Raw genomic sequence first — 18,183 nt, 5'->3', positions numbered from 1 at the left:
CTCAACCAGCTTTATGAGGTAAACTGGAATGCATTTCAATTAACAGGTGTTCCTTGTTAAAAGTTCATTTGTGGAATTTCTTTCCTTATTAATGCATAGATATCTATCTGTATATTTGTGTGTTTATATATATATATATATATATATATATATTTGTCACTGCTCGACTAAAACAATCGACCGGGCGACTAATTGCAGTCTGGACTAATCCTCATGCCTCTGTCTATGTGGATTATATTCTCTCGAACTCTCCGTCCCTCTGTCTCCCCTCCTCTCTCACCCCTCCCCCATCCTCTCCCTCTCCCCCCCAGGGTTGTGAGCGGTAGCCGTGACGCTACGTTGCGTCTGTGGGACGTAGATTCTGGCGAGTGTCTCCACGTCCTGACAGGTCATGTGGCGGCGGTGCGGTGCGTTCAGTATGACGGCCGCAGGGTGGTCAGCGGAGGATACGACTTCATGGTTAAAGTCTGGGACCCTGAGACAGAGACCTGTCTACACACTCTGCAGGGACACACCAACAGAGTCTATTCACTACAGGTAGGAACACACACCCTGAAACAGTCTATTCACTACAGGTAGGAACACACACACCCTGAAACAGAGTCTATTCACCACAGGTAGGAATACACACACACACACACACACACACACACACACACACACACACACACCCCTGAAACAGAGTCTATTCACTACAGGTAGGAACACACACACCCTGAAACAGAGTCTATTCACCACAGGTAGGAATACACACACACACACACACACACACACACACACACACACACACACACACACACACACACACACACACCCTGAAACAGAGTCTATTCACTACAGGTAGGAACACACACACCCTGAAACAGAGTCTATTCACTACAGGTAGGAACACACACACCCTGAAACAGAGTCTATTCACTACAGGTAGTGGACGGAACCGATCTGTTTTCCGTTCTGAAACAGAACCCCGTTCCAGTGTTCCGACCAGCATTGTCAACTTCTGAACCGGTTCCAACCAAAAACGTTCTGAACCGGTTCATGTCGTTGCTTTTCGTTAATTGTTTTGACTTGTGAAATCAACATTGTTTTCACATTTAGCCTATTCATTTCCTTCACTGATTAGCGTGGATAGAGCAGCTTGCTTGTTTTCATGAAGTGGGAGAAGGGTTGGGAGATAGACCGCTGCGCCACGCTAAGGCACTGCATCTCCGTGCTCGAGGCGTCACTACAGACACCCTGGTTCGAATCCAGGCTGTAGCACAACCGGCCCGTGATTGTGAGCCCGGGTTTGGCTGGGGTAGGCGAGAGAGTGAGATGGCCTTTACTTGAAGAGCTGAACATCATGACGTGAATTGGAAGGCTATTACTGGCATCAAAACTAGATGGAATATTGTGGGAACAGAAAATAATATAATTAACGGGTTCTCTACATTTGAAAATGAAGGTTCTGTTCCGGAATACTAAAGATCACTGTCGTTCCTGGTTCGGTTTCTGTTCCTCTGAAAATGTCATTGTTTTTGGTTCTATTCCCTGAACCAGTTCCACCCCTGAACCAGTTAGAACCAGTTAGAACCAGTTAGAACCAGTTAGAACCCACACACTGTCTTCCTGAAATTTCTTCTTCTGGGTAAATAAAGCCGTCCCTTCTGTCGTTAAAACACACACTGTGTCCATACCATTGTTCTCGTGTTTCACCTCAATGTGAATTTCGATGCTCCTGACATTAACCATTTAAGTCCTCGTCTCCTCCAGTTTGACGGTGCCTACGTGGTCAGTGGATCTCTGGACACCTCCATCAGAGTATGGGACGTAGAGACGGGAGGGTGTGTCCACACGCTGACCGGCCACCAATCACTGACCAGTGGTATGGAACTGAAGAACAACATCCTGGTCTCTGGCAACGCCGACTCTACTGTCAGGGTCTGGGATGTACGGACAGGACAGTGTCTCCACACACTGCAAGGTGAGGATATACACACTATATACACACAAATATGTGGACACCCCTTCAAATTAGTGGATTATTTCAGCCACACCTGTTGCTGACAGGTGTATAAAATAGAGCACACAGCCATGCAATCTCCATAGACAAACATTAGCAGCAGAATGGCCTTACTGAAGAGGTCAGTGACTTTCAACGTGGCACCGTCATAGGATAACACATTTCCAACAAGTCAGTTCATTAAATTTCTGCCCTGCTTTCCCCGGTCAACTGTACGTGCTGTTATTGTGAAGTGGAAACGGCTCAGCAGTGAAATGGTAGGCCACACAAGCTCACGGAACGGGACCACTGAGTTCTGAAGCGCGTAAAATCGCCTGTCCTCGGTTTCAACACTCAGTACGAGTTCCATACTGACTCTGGAAGCAACGTCAGCACGGGATCTGTTAGTCGGGAGCTTCATGAAATGGGTTTCCACGGCCGAGCAGCCGCACACGAGCCTAAGATCACCATGAGCAATGTTAGTCTCAATGCCAAGCGTCGGCTGGAGTGGAGTCAATCTGGCCACCATTGGACTCTCTAGAAATTAGTTCTCTGGAGTGATGAATCACGCTTCACCATCTGGCAGTCCGACGGATGAATCTGGGTTTGGCAGATGCCAGGAGAACGCTACCTGCCCCAATGCATAGTGCCAACTGTAAAGTTTGGTGGAGGAGGTATAATGGTCTGGGGCTGTTTTTCATGGTTTGGGCCCCTTAGTTCCAGTGAAGGGAAATCTTAATGCTCCAGCACACAATGACATTCTAGACTATTCTGTCCTTCCAACTTTGTGGCAAACGTTTGGGGAAGTGTTTTTTTGAGGAAGAACTTGACTGGACTACACAGAGCCCTGACCTCAACCCCATCGAACACCTTTGGGATGAATTGGAACACCAACTGCGAGCCTAATCTCCCAACATCAGTGCCCGACCTCACTAATGCTCTTGTGGCTGAATGGAGCAAGTCCCCACAGCAATGTTCCAACATCTAGTGGAAAGCCTTCCCAGAAGAGTGGAGGTTGTTATAGCAGCAATGTTCCTACATCTAGTGGAAAGCCTTCCCAGAAGAGTGGAGGCTGTTATAGCAGCAAAGGGGGGACCAACCCCATATTAATGCCCATGATTTTAGAGTGAGATGTTCGACGAGCAGCTGTCCACCTACTGTTGGTCATATAGTGTACACACACTGAAGTATAGACATGTCAGGGTCTTTGACGGTTGAAGGATTGAAGGTCTCATTAGTAATAGTGGGAGAAATGGGGGGGGGGGGGGTTGAAGGTCTCATTAGTAACAGTGTCTGGGGAGATGGGGGGGGGGTTGAGCTGTCGTCTCCAGGTCAGCTGTTGAATTGGGTCACCACTAGTGCTGTCCCATTCACCCATACCGCAGGGGTGTATTGTGTCTTCTATTTATTTAGAGAGGGTGAGGTCCCCATTAGGACCAGTCAGTAGGAACCACCCGGGTCCCCATGAGGACCAGTCAGTAGGAACCACCCGGGTCCCCATGAGGACCAGTCAGTAGGAACCACCCGGGTCCCCATTAGGACCAGTCAGTAGGAACCACCCGGGTCCCCATGAAGACCAGTCAGTAGGAACCACCCGGGTCCCCATGAGGACCAGTCAGTAGGAACCACCCGGGTTCCCATGAGGACCAGTCAGTAGGAACCACCCGGGTCCTCATTAGGACCAGTCAGTAGGAACCACCCGGGTCCTCATTAGGACCAGTCAGTAGGAACCACCCGGGTCCCCATGAGGACCAGTCAGTAGGAACCACCCGGGTCCCCATGAGGACCAGTCAGTAGGAACCACCCGGGTCCCCATGAGGACCAGTCAGTAGGAACCACCCGGGTCCCCATTAGGACCAGTCAGTAGGAATCACCCGGGTCCCCATTAGGACCAGTCAGTAGGAACCACCCGGGTCCCCATGAGGACCAGTCAGTAGCAACCACCCGGGTCCCCATGAGGACCAGTCAGTAGCAACCACCCGGGTCCCCATGAGGACCAGTCAGTAGCAACCACCCGGGTCCCCATGAGGACCAGTCAGTAGGAACCACCCGGGTCCCCATTAGGACCAGTCAGTAGGAATCACCCGGGTCCCCATGAGGACCAGTCAGTAGGAACCACCCGGGTCCTCATTAGGACCAGTCAGTAGGAACCACCCGGGTCCCCATGAGGACCAGTCAGTAGGAACCACCCGGGTCCCCATGAGGACCAGTCAGTAGGAACCACCCGCGTCCTCATTAGGACCAGTCAGTAGGAACCACCCGGGTCCTCATTAGGACCAGTCAGTAGGAACCACCCGGGTCCCCATGAGGACGAGTCAGTAGGAACCACCCGGGTCCCCATGAGGACCAGTCAGTAGGAACCACCCGGGTCCCCATTAGGACCAGTCAGTAGGAACCACCCGGGTCCCCATGAGGACCAGTCAGTAGCAACCACCCGGGTCCCCATGAGGACCAGTCAGTAGCAACCACCCGGGTCCTCATTAGGACCAGTCAGTAGGAACCACCCGGGTCCCCATGAGGACCAGTCAGTAGGAACCACCCGGGTCCTCATTAGGACCAGTCAGTAGGAACCACCCGGGTCCTCATTAGGACCAGTCAGTAGGAACCACCCGGGTCCCCATGAGGACGAGTCAGTAGGAACCACCCGGGTCCCCATGAGGACGAGTCAGTAGGAACCACCCGGGTCCCCATGAGGACCAGTCAGTAGGAACCACCCGTGTCCCCATGAGGACCAGTCAGTAGGAACCACCCGGGTCCCCATTAGGACCAGTCAGTAGGAACCACCCGGGTCCCCATGAGGACCAGTCAGTAGGAATCACCCGGGTCCCCATGAGGACCAGTCAGTAGGAACCACCCGGGTCCCCATGAGGACCAGTCAGTAGGAACCACCCGGGTCCCCATGAGGACCAGTCAGTAGGAACCACCCGGGTCCCCATGAGGACCAGTCAGTAGGAACCACCCGGGTCCTCATTAGGACCAGTCAGTAGGAACCACCCGGGTCCCCATGAGGACCAGTCAGTAGGAACCACCCGGGTCCCCATTAGGACCAGTCAGTAGGAACCACCCGGGTCCCCATTAGGACCAGTCAGTAGGAACCACCCGGGTCCCCATGAGGACCAGTCAGTAGGAACCACCCGGGTCCCCATGAGGACCAGTCAGTAGGAACCACCCGGGTCCCCATGAGGACCAGTCAGTAGGAACCACCCGGGTCCCCATGAGGACCAGTCAGTAGGAACCACCCGGGTCCTCATGAGGACCAGTCAGTAGGAACCACCCGGGTCCCCATTAGGACCAGTCAGTAGGAACCACCCGGGTCCCCATGAGGACCAGTCAGTAGGAACCACCCGGGTCCCCATGAGGACCAGTCAGTAGGAACCACCCGGGTCCTCATTAGGACCAGTCAGTAGGAACCACCCGGGTCCCCATTAGGACCAGTCAGTAGGAACCACCCGGGTCCCCATGAGGACCAGTCAGTAGGAACCACCCGGGTCCTCATTAGGACCAGTCAGTAGGAACCACCCGGGTCCTCATTAGGACCAGTCAGTAGGAACCACCCGGGTCCTCATTAGGACCAGTCAGTAGGAACCACCCGGGTCCTCATTAGGACCAGTCAGTAGGAACCACCCGGGTCCTCATTAGGACCAGTCAGTAGGAACCACCCGGGTCCTCATTAGGACCAGTCAGTAGGAACCACCCGGGTCCTCATTAGGACCAGTCAGTAGGAACCACCCGGGTCCTCATTAGGACCAGTCAGTAGGAACCACCCGGGTCCTCATTAGGACCAGTCAGTAGGAACCACCCGGGTCCTCATTAGGACCAGTCAGTAGGAACCACCCGGGTCCTCATTAGGACCAGTCACTAGTTCCTTTCCTCTCTCCCTCTCTTCCTCTTCTCTTCCCTCTCTTCAGGTCCCAGTCAGCAAATTGGCCACACCTGATCTTAATGAGTGCTTGTTTCTTTTTGAAATGGGTCTGTTTGAATGGACTAAAATGAACAGCGTTGTATGAGTTTAAAAAACATGGAATGCTGGGTCCATCCTGGGGACGACTAATTCCACGGATAAAGGTTTGACTTACACTGGCGCCATGCCACAATAAAAAATAAAAATGTGTTTGCATGTTTAATGGCTAAACAAATTAATTTCCATGTGTCCTGTCTGTCTGTGCTTCGACTTCAAAACAGTTAATTAACCCAAACTAAGTAGTATTATTGAAACATGTTCTCAGAACATTTAATTACGTTCAAATAACCTAGAATTTCCATTCTCAGAACATTAATAACACCTCCCAAGAAACCTTTCAGGGAACCATAGCAAAACGTTCTCAGAACCTCCCTGCAACCCCCAAAAAAGTATGTTCCCAGGACAGGAAACATGTTCACTTCTGTTCTCAGAACGTTTCCGTTTTGCCGGTCAGGAAACTTCTGGGTTCGTTCCCAGAACCAATGGGAAACCGAACATGTACATTCCCACAACTTCCAAGGAACCAAATGTGTTAGCTGGGTCTCTCTCACACTCTCTACAGTTTCCCTACTATAATGAACTTTTCTCCTCTCTCTCTCTCTCTCTCTCTCTCTCTCTCTCTCTCTCTCTCTCTCTCCTCTCTCTGTTTCTCTCTCTCTGTCGGTCTCTCTCTCTGTCTCTCTCTGTCTCTCTCTCTCTCTGTCTCTCTCTGTCTCTCTCTGTCTCTCTCTGTCTCTCTCACTCTGTCTCTCTCACTCTGTCTCTCTCTCTGTCTCTCTCTCGGTCTCTCTCTCTGTCTCTCTCTGTCTCTCTCTGTCTCTCTCACTCTGTCTCTCACTCTGTCTCTCACTCTGTCTCTCACTCTGTCTCTCACTCTGTCTCTCACTCTGTCTCTCACTCTGTCTCTCACTCTGTCTCTCACTCTGTCTCTCTCTCTGTCTCTCTCTCTGTCTCTATCGTGCTTCTACACCTGCATTGCTTGCTGTTTGGGGTTTTAGGCTGGGTTTCTGTACAGCACTTTGAGATATCAGCTGATGTACGAAGGGCTATAGAAATAAATTTGATTAATCTCTCTGTCTCTCTCTCTCTCCAGGTCCCCATAAGCACCAGTCAGCAGTGACCTGTCTCCAGTTCTCTCGCTCCCTGGTGGTCTCTTCATCAGATGACGGGACGGTGAAGCTGTGGAGCCTGGCGACGGGGGAGTGGATCAGAGACCTGGTGGCTCTGCAGAGTGGAGGGTCAGGGGGAGTGGTGTGGAGGATCAGGTAATGAAATGAGACCCACAGGGGATCAGAGACCTGGTGGCTCTGCAGAGTGGAGGGTCAGGGGGAGTGGTGTGGAGGATCAGGTAATGAAATGAGACCCACAGGGGATCAGAGACCTGGTGGCTCTGCAGAGTGGAGGGTCAGGGGGAGTGGTGTGGAGGATCAGGTAATGAAATGAGACCCACAGGGGATCAGAGACCTGGTGGCTCTGCAGAGTGGAGGGTCAGGGGGAGTGGTGTGGAGGATCAGGGGGAGTGGTGTGGAGGGTCAGGGGGAGTGGTGTGGAGGATCAGGGGGAGTGGTGTGGAGGATCAGGTAATGAAATGAGACCCACAGGGGATCAGAGACCTGGTGGCTCTGCAGAGTGGAGGGTCAGGGGAGTGGTGTGGAGGATCAGGTAATGAAATGAGACCCACAGGGGATCAGAGACCTGGTGGCTCTGCAGAGTGGAGGGTCAGGGGGAGTGGTGTGGAGGATCAGGTAATGAAATGAGACCCACAGGGGATCAGAGACCTGGTGGCTCTGCAGAGTGGAGGGTCAGGGGGAGTGGTGTGGAGGATCAGGGGGAGTGGTGTGGAGGGTCAGGGGGAGTGGTGTGGAGGATCAGGGGGAGTGGTGTGGAGGATCAGGTAATGAAATGAGACCCACAGGGGATCAGAGACCTGGTGGCTCTGCAGAGTGGAGGGTCAGGGGGAGTGGTGTGGAGGATCAGGTAATGAAATGAGACCCACAGGGGATCAGAGACCTGGTGGCTCTGCAGAGTGGAGGGTCAGGGGGAGTGGTGTGGAGGATCAGGTAATGAAATGAGACCCACAGGGGATCAGAGACCTGGTGGCTCTGCAGAGTGGAGGGTCAGGGGGAGTGGTGTGGAGGATCAGGGGGAGTGGTGTGGAGGGTCAGGGGAGTGGTGTGGAGGATCAGGGGAGTGGTGTGGAGGATCAGGTAATGAAATGAGACCCACAGGGGATCAGAGACCTGGTGGCTCTGCAGAGTGGAGGGTCAGGGGGAGTGGTGTGGAGGGTCAGGGGGAGTGGTGTGGAGGGTCAGGGGGAGTGGTGTGGAGGGTCAGGGGGAGTGGTGTGGAGGATCAGGGGGAGTGGTGTGGAGGATCAGGTAATGAAATGAGACCCACAGGGGATCAGAGACCTGGTGGCTCTGCAGAGTGGAGGGTCAGGGGGAGTGGTGTGGAGGGTCAGGGGGAGTGGTGTGGAGGGTCAGGGGGAGTGGTGTGGAGGATCAGGTAATGAAATGAGACCCACAGGGGATCAGAGACCTGGTGGCTCTGCAGAGTGAAGGGTCAGGGGAGTGGTGTGGAGGATCAGGGGAGTGGAGTGGAGGGTCAGGGGGAGTGGTGTGGAGGGTCAGGGGGAGTGGTGTGGAGGGTCAGGGGGAGTGGTGTGGAGGATCAGGGGAGTGGTGTGGAGGATCAGGGGGAGTGGTGTGGAGGATCAGGGGGAGTGGTGTGGAGGATCAGGGGGAGTGGTGTGGAGGATCAGGGGGAGTGGTGTGGAGGATCAGGGGGAGTGGTGTGGAGGGTCAGGGGGAGTGGTGTGGAGGATCAGGTAATGAAATGAGACCCACAGGGGATCAGAGACCTGGTGGCTCTGCAGAGTGGAGGGTCAGGGGGAGTGGTGTGGAGGATCAGGTAATGAAATGAGACCCACAGGGGATCAGAGACCTGGTGGCTCTGCAGAGTGGAGGGTCAGGGGGAGTGGTGTGGAGGATCAGGTAATGAAATGAGACCCACAGGGGATCAGAGACCTGGTGGCTCTGCAGAGTGGAGGGTCAGGGGGAGTGGTGTGGAGGATCAGGGGGAGTGGTGTGGAGGGTCAGGGGGAGTGGTGTGGAGGATCAGGGGGAGTGGTGTGGAGGATCAGGTAATGAAATGAGACCCACAGGGGATCAGAGACCTGGTGGCTCTGCAGAGTGGAGGGTCAGGGGGAGTGGTGTGGAGGGTCAGGGGGAGTGGTGTGGAGGGTCAGGGGGAGTGGTGTGGAGGATCAGGTAATGAAATGAGACCCACAGGGGATCAGAGACCTGGTGGCTCTGCAGAGTGAAGGGTCAGGGGGAGTGGTGTGGAGGATCAGGGGGAGTGGAGTGGAGGGTCAGGGGGAGTGGTGTGGAGGGTCAGGGGGAGTGGTGTGGAGGGTCAGGGGGAGTGGTGTGGAGGATCAGGGGGAGTGGTGTGGAGGATCAGGGGGAGTGGTGTGGAGGATCAGGGGGAGTGGTGTGGAGGATCAGGGGGAGTGGTGTGGAGGGTCAGGGGGAGTGGTGTGGAGGATCAGGTAATGAAATGAGACCCACAGGGGATCAGAGACCTGGTGGCTCTGCAGAGTGGAGGGTCAGGGGGAGTGGTGTGGAGGGTCAGGTAATGAAATGAGACCCACAGGGGATCAGAGACCTGGTGGCTCTGCAGAGTGGAGGGTCAGGGGGTTGTGGTGTGGAGGATCAGGGGGAGTGGTGTGGAGGATCAGGGGGAGTGGTGTGGAGGATCAGGGGGAGTGGTGTGGAGGATCAGGGGGAGTGGTGCGGAGGATCAGGGGGAGTGGTGTGGAGGGTCAGGGGGAGTGGTGTGGAGGGTCAGGGGGAGTGGTGTGGAGGATCAGGTAATGAAATGAGACCCACAGGGGATCAGAGACCTGGTGGCTCTGCAGAGTGGAGGGTCAGGGGGAGTGGTGTGGAGGATCAGGGGGAGTGGTGTGGAGGATCAGGGGGAGTGGTGTGGAGGGTCAGGGGGAGTGGTGTGGAGGATCAGGTAATGAAATGAGACCCACAGGGAACAGAGACCTGGTGGCTCTGCAGAGTGGAGGGTCAGGGGGAGTGGTGTGGAGGATCAGGTAATGAAATGAGACCCACAGGGGATCAGAGACCTGGTGGCTCTGCAGAGTGGAGGGTCAGGGGGAGTGGTGTGGAGGATCAGGTAATGAAATGAGACCCACAGGGGATCAGAGACCTGGTGGCTCTGCAGAGTGGAGGGTCAGGGGGAGTGGTGTGGAGGATCAGGGGGAGTGGTGTGGAGGGTCAGGGGGAGTGGTGTGGAGGGTCAGGGGGAGTGGTGTGGAGGATCAGGTAATGAAATTAGACCCACAGGGGATCAGAGACCTGGTGGCTCTGCAGAGTGGAGGGTCAGGGGTAGTGGTGTGGAGGATCAGGGGGAGTGGTGTGGAGGATCAGGGGGAGTGGTGTGGAGGATCAGGGGGAGTGGTGTGGAGGGTCAGGGGGAGTGGTGTGGAGGATCAGGGGGAGTGGTGTGGAGGGTCAGGGGGAGTGGTGTGGAGGATCAGGGGGAGTGGTGTGGAGGGTCAGGGGAGTGGTGTGGAGGATCAGGTAATGAAATGAGACCCACAGGGGATCAGAGACCTGGTGGCTCTGCAGAGTGGAGGGTCAGGGGAGTGGTGTGGAGGGTCAGGGGGAGTGGTGTGGAGGGTCAGGGGAGTGGTGTGGAGGATCAGGTAATGAAATGAGACCCACAGGGGATCAGAGACCTGGTGGCTCTGCAGAGTGAAGGGTCAGGGGGAGTGGTGTGGAGGGTCAGGGGGAGTGGTGTGGAGGGTCAGGGGGAGTGGTGTGGAGGATCAGGTAATGAAATGAGACCCACAGGGGATCAGAGACCTGGTGGCTCTGCAGAGTGGAGGGTCAGGGGGAGTGGTGTGGAGGATCAGGTAATGAAATGAGACCCACAGGGGATCAGAGACCTGGTGGCTCTGCAGAGTGGAGGGTCAGGGGGAGTGGTGTGGAGGATCAGGTAAATGAAATGAGACCCACAGGGGATCAGAGACCTGGTGGCTCTGCAGAGTGGAGGGTCAGGGGGAGTGGTGTGGAGGATCAGGGGGAGTGGTGTGGAGGATCAGGGGGAGTGGTGTGGAGGATCAGGGGGAGTGGTGTGGAGGGTCAGGGGGAGTGGTGTGGAGGATCAGGTAATGAAATGAGACCCACAGGGGATCAGAGACCTGGTGGCTCTGCAGAGTGGAGGGTCAGGGGGAGTGGTGTGGAGGGTCAGGTAATGAAATGAGACCCACAGGGGATCAGAGACCTGGTGGCTCTGCAGAGTGGAGGGTCAGGGGGAGTGGTGTGGAGGATCAGGTAATGAAATGAGACCCACAGGGGATCAGAGACCTGGTGGCTCTGCAGAGTGGAGGGTCAGGGGGTTGTGGTGTGGAGGGTCAGGGGGAGTGGTGTGGAGGATCAGGGGGAGTGGTGTGGAGGGTCAGGGGGAGTGGTGTGGAACCACCCGTGGAGGATCAGGTAATGAAATGAGACCCACAGGGGATCAGAGACCTGGTGGCTCTGCAGAGTGGAGGGTCAGGGGGTTGTGGTGTGGAGGATCAGGGGGAGTGGTGTGGAGGATCAGGTAATGAAATGAGACCCACAGGGGATCAGAGACCTGGTGGCTCTGCAGAGTGGAGGATCAGGGGGAGTGGTGTGGAGGATCAGGGGGAGTGGTGTGGAGGGTCAGGGGGAGTGGTGTGGAGGGTCAGGTAATGAAATGAGACCCACAGGGGATCAGAGACCTGGTGGCTCTGCAGAGTGGAGGGTCAGGGGGAGTGGTGTGGAGGGTCAGGGGGAGTGGTGTGGAGGATCAGGGGGAGTGGTGTGGAGGATCAGGGGGAGTGGTGTGGAGGATCAGGGGGAGTGGTGTGGAGGATCAGGGGGAGTGGTGTGGAGGATCAGGGGGAGTGGTGTGGAGGATCAGGGGGAGTGGTGTGGAGGATCAGGGGGAGTGGTGTGGAGGATCAGGGGGAGTGGTGTGGAGGGTCAGGGGGAGTGGTGTGGAGGATCAGGTAATGAAATGAGACCCACAGGGGATCAGAGACCTGGTGGCTCTGCAGAGTGGAGGGTCAGGGGGAGTGGTGTGGAGGATCAGGTAATGAAATGAGACCCACAGGGGATCAGAGACCTGGTGGCTCTGCAGAGTGGAGGGTCAGGGGGAGTGGTGTGGAGGATCAGGTAATGAAATGAGACCCACAGGGGGATCAGAGACCTGGTGGCTCTGCAGAGTGGAGGGTCAGGGGGAGTGGTGTGGAGGATCAGGTAATGAAATGAGACCCACAGGGGATCAGAGACCTGGTGGCTCTGCAGAGTGGAGGGTCAGGGGGGTGGTGTGGAGGGTCAGGGGGAGTGGTGTGGAGGGTCAGGTAATGAAATGAGACCCACAGTGGATCAGAGACCTGGTGGCTCTGCAGAGTGGAGGGTCAGGGGGAGTGGTGTGGAGGATCAGGTAATGAAATGAGACCCACAGGGGATCAGAGACCTGGTGGCTCTGCAGAGTGGAGGGTCAGGGGGAGTGGTGTGGAGGATCAGGGGGAGTGGTGTGGAGGGTCAGGGGGAGTGGTGTGGAGGGTCAGGGGGAGTGGTGTGGAGGATCAGGTAATGAAATGAGACCCACAGGGGATCAGAGACCTGGTGGCTCTGCAGAGTGGAGGGTCAGGGGGAGTGGTGTGGAGGGTCAGGGGGAGTGGTGTGGAGGATCAGGGGGAGTGGTGTGGAGGGTCAGGGGGAGTGGTGTGGAGGGTCAGGGGGAGTGGTGTGGAGGGTCAGGGGGAGTGGTGTGGAGGATCAGGGGGAGTGGTGTGGAGGATCAGGGGGAGTGGTGTGGAGGGTCAGGGGGAGTGGTGTGGAGGATCAGGGGGAGTGGTGTGGAGGGTCAGGGGGAGTGGTGTGGAGGATCAGGGGGAGTGGTGTGGAGGGTCAGGGGGAGTGGTGTGGAGGATCAGGTAATGAAATGAGACCCACAGGGGATCAGAGACCTGGTGGCTCTGCAGAGTGGAGGGTCAGGGGGAGTGGTGTGGAGGATCAGGTATTGAAATGAGACCCACAGGGGATCAGAGACCTGGTGGCTCTGCAGAGTGGAGGGTCAGGGGGAGTGGTGTGGAGGATCAGGGGGAGTGGTGTGGAGGGTCAGGGGGAGTGGTGTGGAGGATCAGGTAATGAAATGAGACCCACAGGGGATCAGAGACCTGGTGGCTCTGCAGAGTGGAGGGTCAGGGGGAGTGGTGTGGAGGATCAGGTAATGAAATGAGACCCACAGGGGATCAGAGACCTGGTGGCTCTGCAGAGTGGAGGGTCAGGGGGAGTGGTGTGGAGGATCAGGGGGAGTGGTGTGGAGGGTCAGGGGGAGTGGTGTGGAGGATCAGGTAATGAAATGAGACCCACAGGGGATCAGAGACCTGGTGGCTCTGCAGAGTGGAGGGTCAGGGGGAGTGGTGTGGAGGGTCAGGGGGAGTGGTGTGGAGGATCAGGGGGAGTGGTGTGGAGGGTCAGGGGGAGTGGTGTGGAGGATCAGGTAATGAAATGAGACCCACAGGGGATCAGAGACCTGGTGGCTCTGCAGAGTGGAGGGTCAGGGGGTTGTGGTGTGGAGGATCAGGGGGAGTGGTGTGGAGGGTCAGGGGGAGTGGAGTGGAGGGTCAGGGGGAGTGGTGTGGAGGATCAGGGGGAGTGGTGTGGAGGGTCAGGGGGAGTGGTGTGGAGGATCAGGTAATGAAATGAGACCCACAGGGGATCAGAGACCTGGTGGCTCTGCAGAGTGGAGGGTCAGGGGAGTGGTGTGGAGGGTCAGGGGGAGTGGTGTGGAGGATCAGGTAATGAAATGAGACCCACAGGGGATCAGAGACCTGGTGGCTCTGCAGAGTGGAGGGTCAGGGGGAGTGGTGTGGAGGATCAGGTGGAGTGGTGTGGAGGGTCAGGGGGAGTGGTGTGGAGGATCAGGTAATGAAATGAGACCCACAGGGGATCAGAGACCTGGTGGCTCTGCAGAGTGGAGGGTCAGGGGAGTGGTGTGGAGGATCAGGTAATGAAATGAGACCCACAGGGGATCAGAGACCTGGTGGCTCTGCAGAGTGGAGGGTCAGGGGGAGTGGTGTGGAGGATCAGGGGGAGTGGTGTGGAGGGTCAGGGGGAGTGGTGTGGAGGATCAGGTAATGAAATGAGACCCACAGGGGATCAGAGACCTGGTGGCTCTGCAGAGTGGAGGGTCAGGGGGAGTGGTGTGGAGGGTCAGGGGGAGTGGTGTGGAGGATCAGGGGGAGTGGTGTGGAGGGTCAGGGGGAGTGGTGTGGAGGATCAGGGGGAGTGGTGTGGAGGGTCAGGGGAGTGGTGTGGAGGATCAGGGGGAGTGGTGTGGAGGATCAGGGGGAGTGGTGTGGAGGATCAGGGGGAGTGGTGTGGAGGATCAGGGGGAGTGGTGTGGAGGGTCAGGGGGAGTGGTGTGGAGGGTCAGGGGGAGTGGTGTGGAGGATCAGGGGGAGTGGTGTGGAGGGTCAGGGGGAGTGGTGTGGAGGGTCAGGGGGAGTGGTGTGGAGGATCAGGTAATGAAATGAGACCCACAGGGGATCAGAGACCTGGTGGCTCTGCAGAGTGGAGGGTCAGGGGGTTGTGGTGTGGAGGGTCAGGGGGAGTGGAGTGGAGGGTCAGGGGGAGTGGTGTGGAGGGTCAGGGGGAGTGGTGTGTAGGATCAGGGGGAGTGGTGTGGAGGATCAGGGGGAGTGGTGTGGAGGATCAGGGGGAGTGGTGTGGAGGATCAGGGGGAGTGGTGTGGAGGATCAGGGGGAGTGGTGTGGAGGATCAGGGGGAGTGGTGTGGAGGGTCAGGGGGAGTGGAGGGGAGGGTCAGGGGGAGTGGTGTGGAGGGTCAGGGGGAGTGGTGTGGAGGATCAGGGGGAGTGGTGTGGAGGATCAGGGGGAGTGGTGTGGAGGATCAGGGGGAGTGGTGTGGAGGGTCAGGGGGAGTGGTGTGGAGGATCAGGGGGAGTGGTGTGGAGGATCAGGGGGAGTGGTGTGGAGGGTCAGGGGGAGTGGTGTGGAGGATCAGGGGGAGTGGAGTGGCATCTAACACCAGACTGATGACCCTCCTCTCTCTCCTTTCTCCAGGACATCTAACACCAGACTGATGACCCTCCTCTCTCTCCTCTCTCCAGGGCATCTAACACCAGACTGGTAACCCTCCTCTCTCTCTCCTCTCTCCAGAGCATCTAACACCAGACTGGTAACCCTCCTCTCTCTCTCCTCTCTCCAGAGCATCTAACACCAGACTGGTAACCCTCCTCTCTCTCTCCTCTCTCCAGAGCATCTAACACCAGACTGGTAACCCTCCTCTCTCTCCTCTCTCCAGGACATCTAACACCAGACTGATGACCCTCCTCTCTTTCCTCTCTCCAGGACATCTAACACCAGACTGGTAACCCTCCTCTCTCTCCCCTCTCCTCTCTCTCCAGGACATCTAACACCAGACTGATGACCCTCCTCTCTCTCCTCTCTCCAGGACATCTAACACCAGACTGGTAGCAGCCGTTGGCAGCAGGAACGGAACAGAGGAAACTAAACTCGTGGTGCTGGACTTTGACCTCACTGACAACCAAAAGTGATGTCATCAAAGAGGCGACGTGCTTTCATCAGGAGAGGATGTCATTGGATAAGGATGCGAGGTAACCAAAGAGGGACCCAATATCCTCGTAGGTGGAAGGAGAACTTGTAATGATGATGAAAGGGGTGAGGAGAAGGTGTCGTTTGACAGAGGACTACGTCAGACTGAGTGCCATTTTAATAGGAGACACCAATATACCACAAGCCAGGAGACGATTCAGAACCCATTTCCTCAACACGTCCCTGCGGAACCAAACTCTCATATTTTCCTGCTGACCATTAAACACTGCTGGACACTGGTATGGTGAAGAGTCAGTACCAAGACCAACTTTGAATCTTCTGCGACCGGAGGAATCCATGAGAGGTCTCACTAAGGTCATGCGACAAACTGGCCTCCTGACCGTCCGTCCAAAGGTCAAACTGAGTGTAGTTACTGTAACCACCCAGACTACTGCAGGATGTGTAGTTACTGTAACCACCCAGAATACTGCAGGATGTATAGTTACTGTAACCACCCAGACTACTGCAGGATGTGTAGTTACTGTAACCACCCAGACTACTGCTGGATGTATAGTTACTATAACCACCCAGACTACTGCAGGATGTATAGTTACTGTAACCACCCAGACTACTGCTGGATGTATAGTTACTGTAACCAACCAGACTACTGCTGGATGTATAGTTACTGTAACCACCCAGACTACTGCTGGATGTATAGTTACTGTAACCAACCAGACTACTGCTGGATGTATAGTTACTGTAACTACCCAGACTCCTGCTGGATGTATAGACTGTTACTGTAACCACCCAGACTACTGCTGGATGTATAGTTACTGTAACCACCCAGACTACTGCAGGATGTATAGTTACTGTAACCACCCAGACTACTGCTGGATTTATAGACTGTTACTGTAACCACCCAGACTACTGCTGGATGTATAGTTACTGTAACCACCCAGACTACTGCAGGATGTATAGTTACTGTAACCACCCAGACTACTGCAGGATGTGTAGTTACTGTAACCACCCAGAATACTGCAGGATGTATAGTTACTGTAACCACCCAGACTACTGCAGGATGTGTAGTTATTGTAACCACCCAGACTACTGCTGGATGTATAGTTACTATAACCACCCAGACTACTGCAGGATGTATAGTTACTGTAACCACCCAGACTACTGCTGGATGTATAGTTACTGTAACCAACCAGACTACTGCTGGATGTATAGTTACTGTAACCACCGAGACTACTGCTGGATGTATAGTTACTGTAACCAACCAGACTACTGCTGGATGTATAGTTACTGTAACTACCCAGACTCCTGCTGGATGTATAGACTGTTACTGTAACCACCCAGACTACTGCTGGATGTATAGTTACTGTAACCACCCAGACTACTGCTGGATGTATAGTTACTGTAACCACCCAGACTACTGCTGGATGTATAGACTGTTACTGTAACCACCCAGACTACTGCTGGATGTATAGTTACTGTAACCACCCAGACTACTGCTGGATGTATAGTTACTGTAACCACCCAGACTACTGCTGGATGTATAGTTACTGTAACCACCCAGACTACTGCTGGATGTATAGTTACTGTAACCACCCAGACTACTGCTGGATGTGTAGTTACTGTAACCACCCAGACTACTGCAGGATGTATAGTTACTGTAACCATCCAGACTACTGCTGGATATATAGTTACTGTAACCACCCAGACTACTGCTGGATGTATAGTTACTGTAACCACCCAGACTACTGCTGGATGTGTAGACTGTTACTGTAACCACCCAGACTACTGCAGGATGTGTAGTTACTGTAACCACCCAGACTACTGCTGGATGTGTAGTTACTGTAACCACCCTGACTACTGCTGGATGTGTAGTTACTGTAACCACCCTGACTACTGCTGGATGTGTAGACTGTTAATGTAACCACCCAGACTACTGCTGGATGTGTAGTTACTGTAACCACCCTGACTACTGCTGGATGTGTAGTTACTGTAACCACCCTGACTACTGCTGGATGTGTAGTTACTGTAACCACCCTGACTACTGCTGGATGTGTAGTTACTGTAACCACCCTGACTACTGCTGGATGTGTAGACTGTTAATGTAACCACCCAGACTACTGCTGGATGTATAGTTACTGTAACCACCCAGACTACTGCTGGATGTGTAGACTGTTACTGTAACCACCCAGACTACTGCTGGATGTGTAGTTACTGTAACCACCCTGACTACTGCTGGATGTGTAGTTACTGTAACCACCCTGACTACTGCTGGATGTGTAGTTATGTAACCACCCTGACTACTGCTGGATGTGTAGTTACTGTAACCACCCTGACTACTGCTGGATGTGTAGACTGTTAATGTAACCATTCAGACGACTGCTGGATGTATAGTTACTGTGACCACCCAGACTACTGCTGGATGTATATTTACTGTAACCACCCAGACTACTGCTGGATGTATAGTTACTGTGACCACCCAGACTACTGCTGGATGTATAGTTACTGTGACCACCCAGACTACTGCTGGATGTATATTTACTGTAACCACCCAGACTACTGCTGTATGTATAGTTACTGTAACCACCCAGACTACTGCTG

At 54.9% G+C, this 18,183-nt stretch overlaps 1 protein-coding gene across 1 annotated transcript in view; it reads left to right on the top strand.

Annotated features, from left to right (window-relative positions):
* Nucleotides 1-17,043, top strand: part of LOC135516520 (F-box/WD repeat-containing protein 7-like) — a 98,821-nt gene extending 81,778 nt beyond the window's left edge. The window contains exons 10-13 of the mRNA XM_064940867.1: nucleotides 312-537; nucleotides 1,753-1,963; nucleotides 7,036-7,207; nucleotides 15,467-17,043. Of these exons, the coding sequence (XP_064796939.1) occupies nucleotides 312-537; nucleotides 1,753-1,963; nucleotides 7,036-7,207; nucleotides 15,467-15,569 (712 nt within the window). The 3' untranslated portion in view covers nucleotides 15,570-17,043. The remainder of the gene's footprint in view (nucleotides 1-311; nucleotides 538-1,752; nucleotides 1,964-7,035; nucleotides 7,208-15,466) is intronic.
* The last annotated feature ends 1,140 nt before the right edge of the window (nucleotides 17,044-18,183 follow it).

Source organism: Oncorhynchus masou, chromosome 27 (genome assembly GCF_036934945.1).
Source record: "Oncorhynchus masou masou isolate Uvic2021 chromosome 27, UVic_Omas_1.1, whole genome shotgun sequence".
NCBI lineage: Eukaryota > Metazoa > Chordata > Actinopteri > Salmoniformes > Salmonidae > Oncorhynchus > Oncorhynchus masou.
The sequence above is the reverse complement of the archived record's forward strand: the minus strand, read 5'-3'. Positions and strand labels throughout refer to the sequence as shown.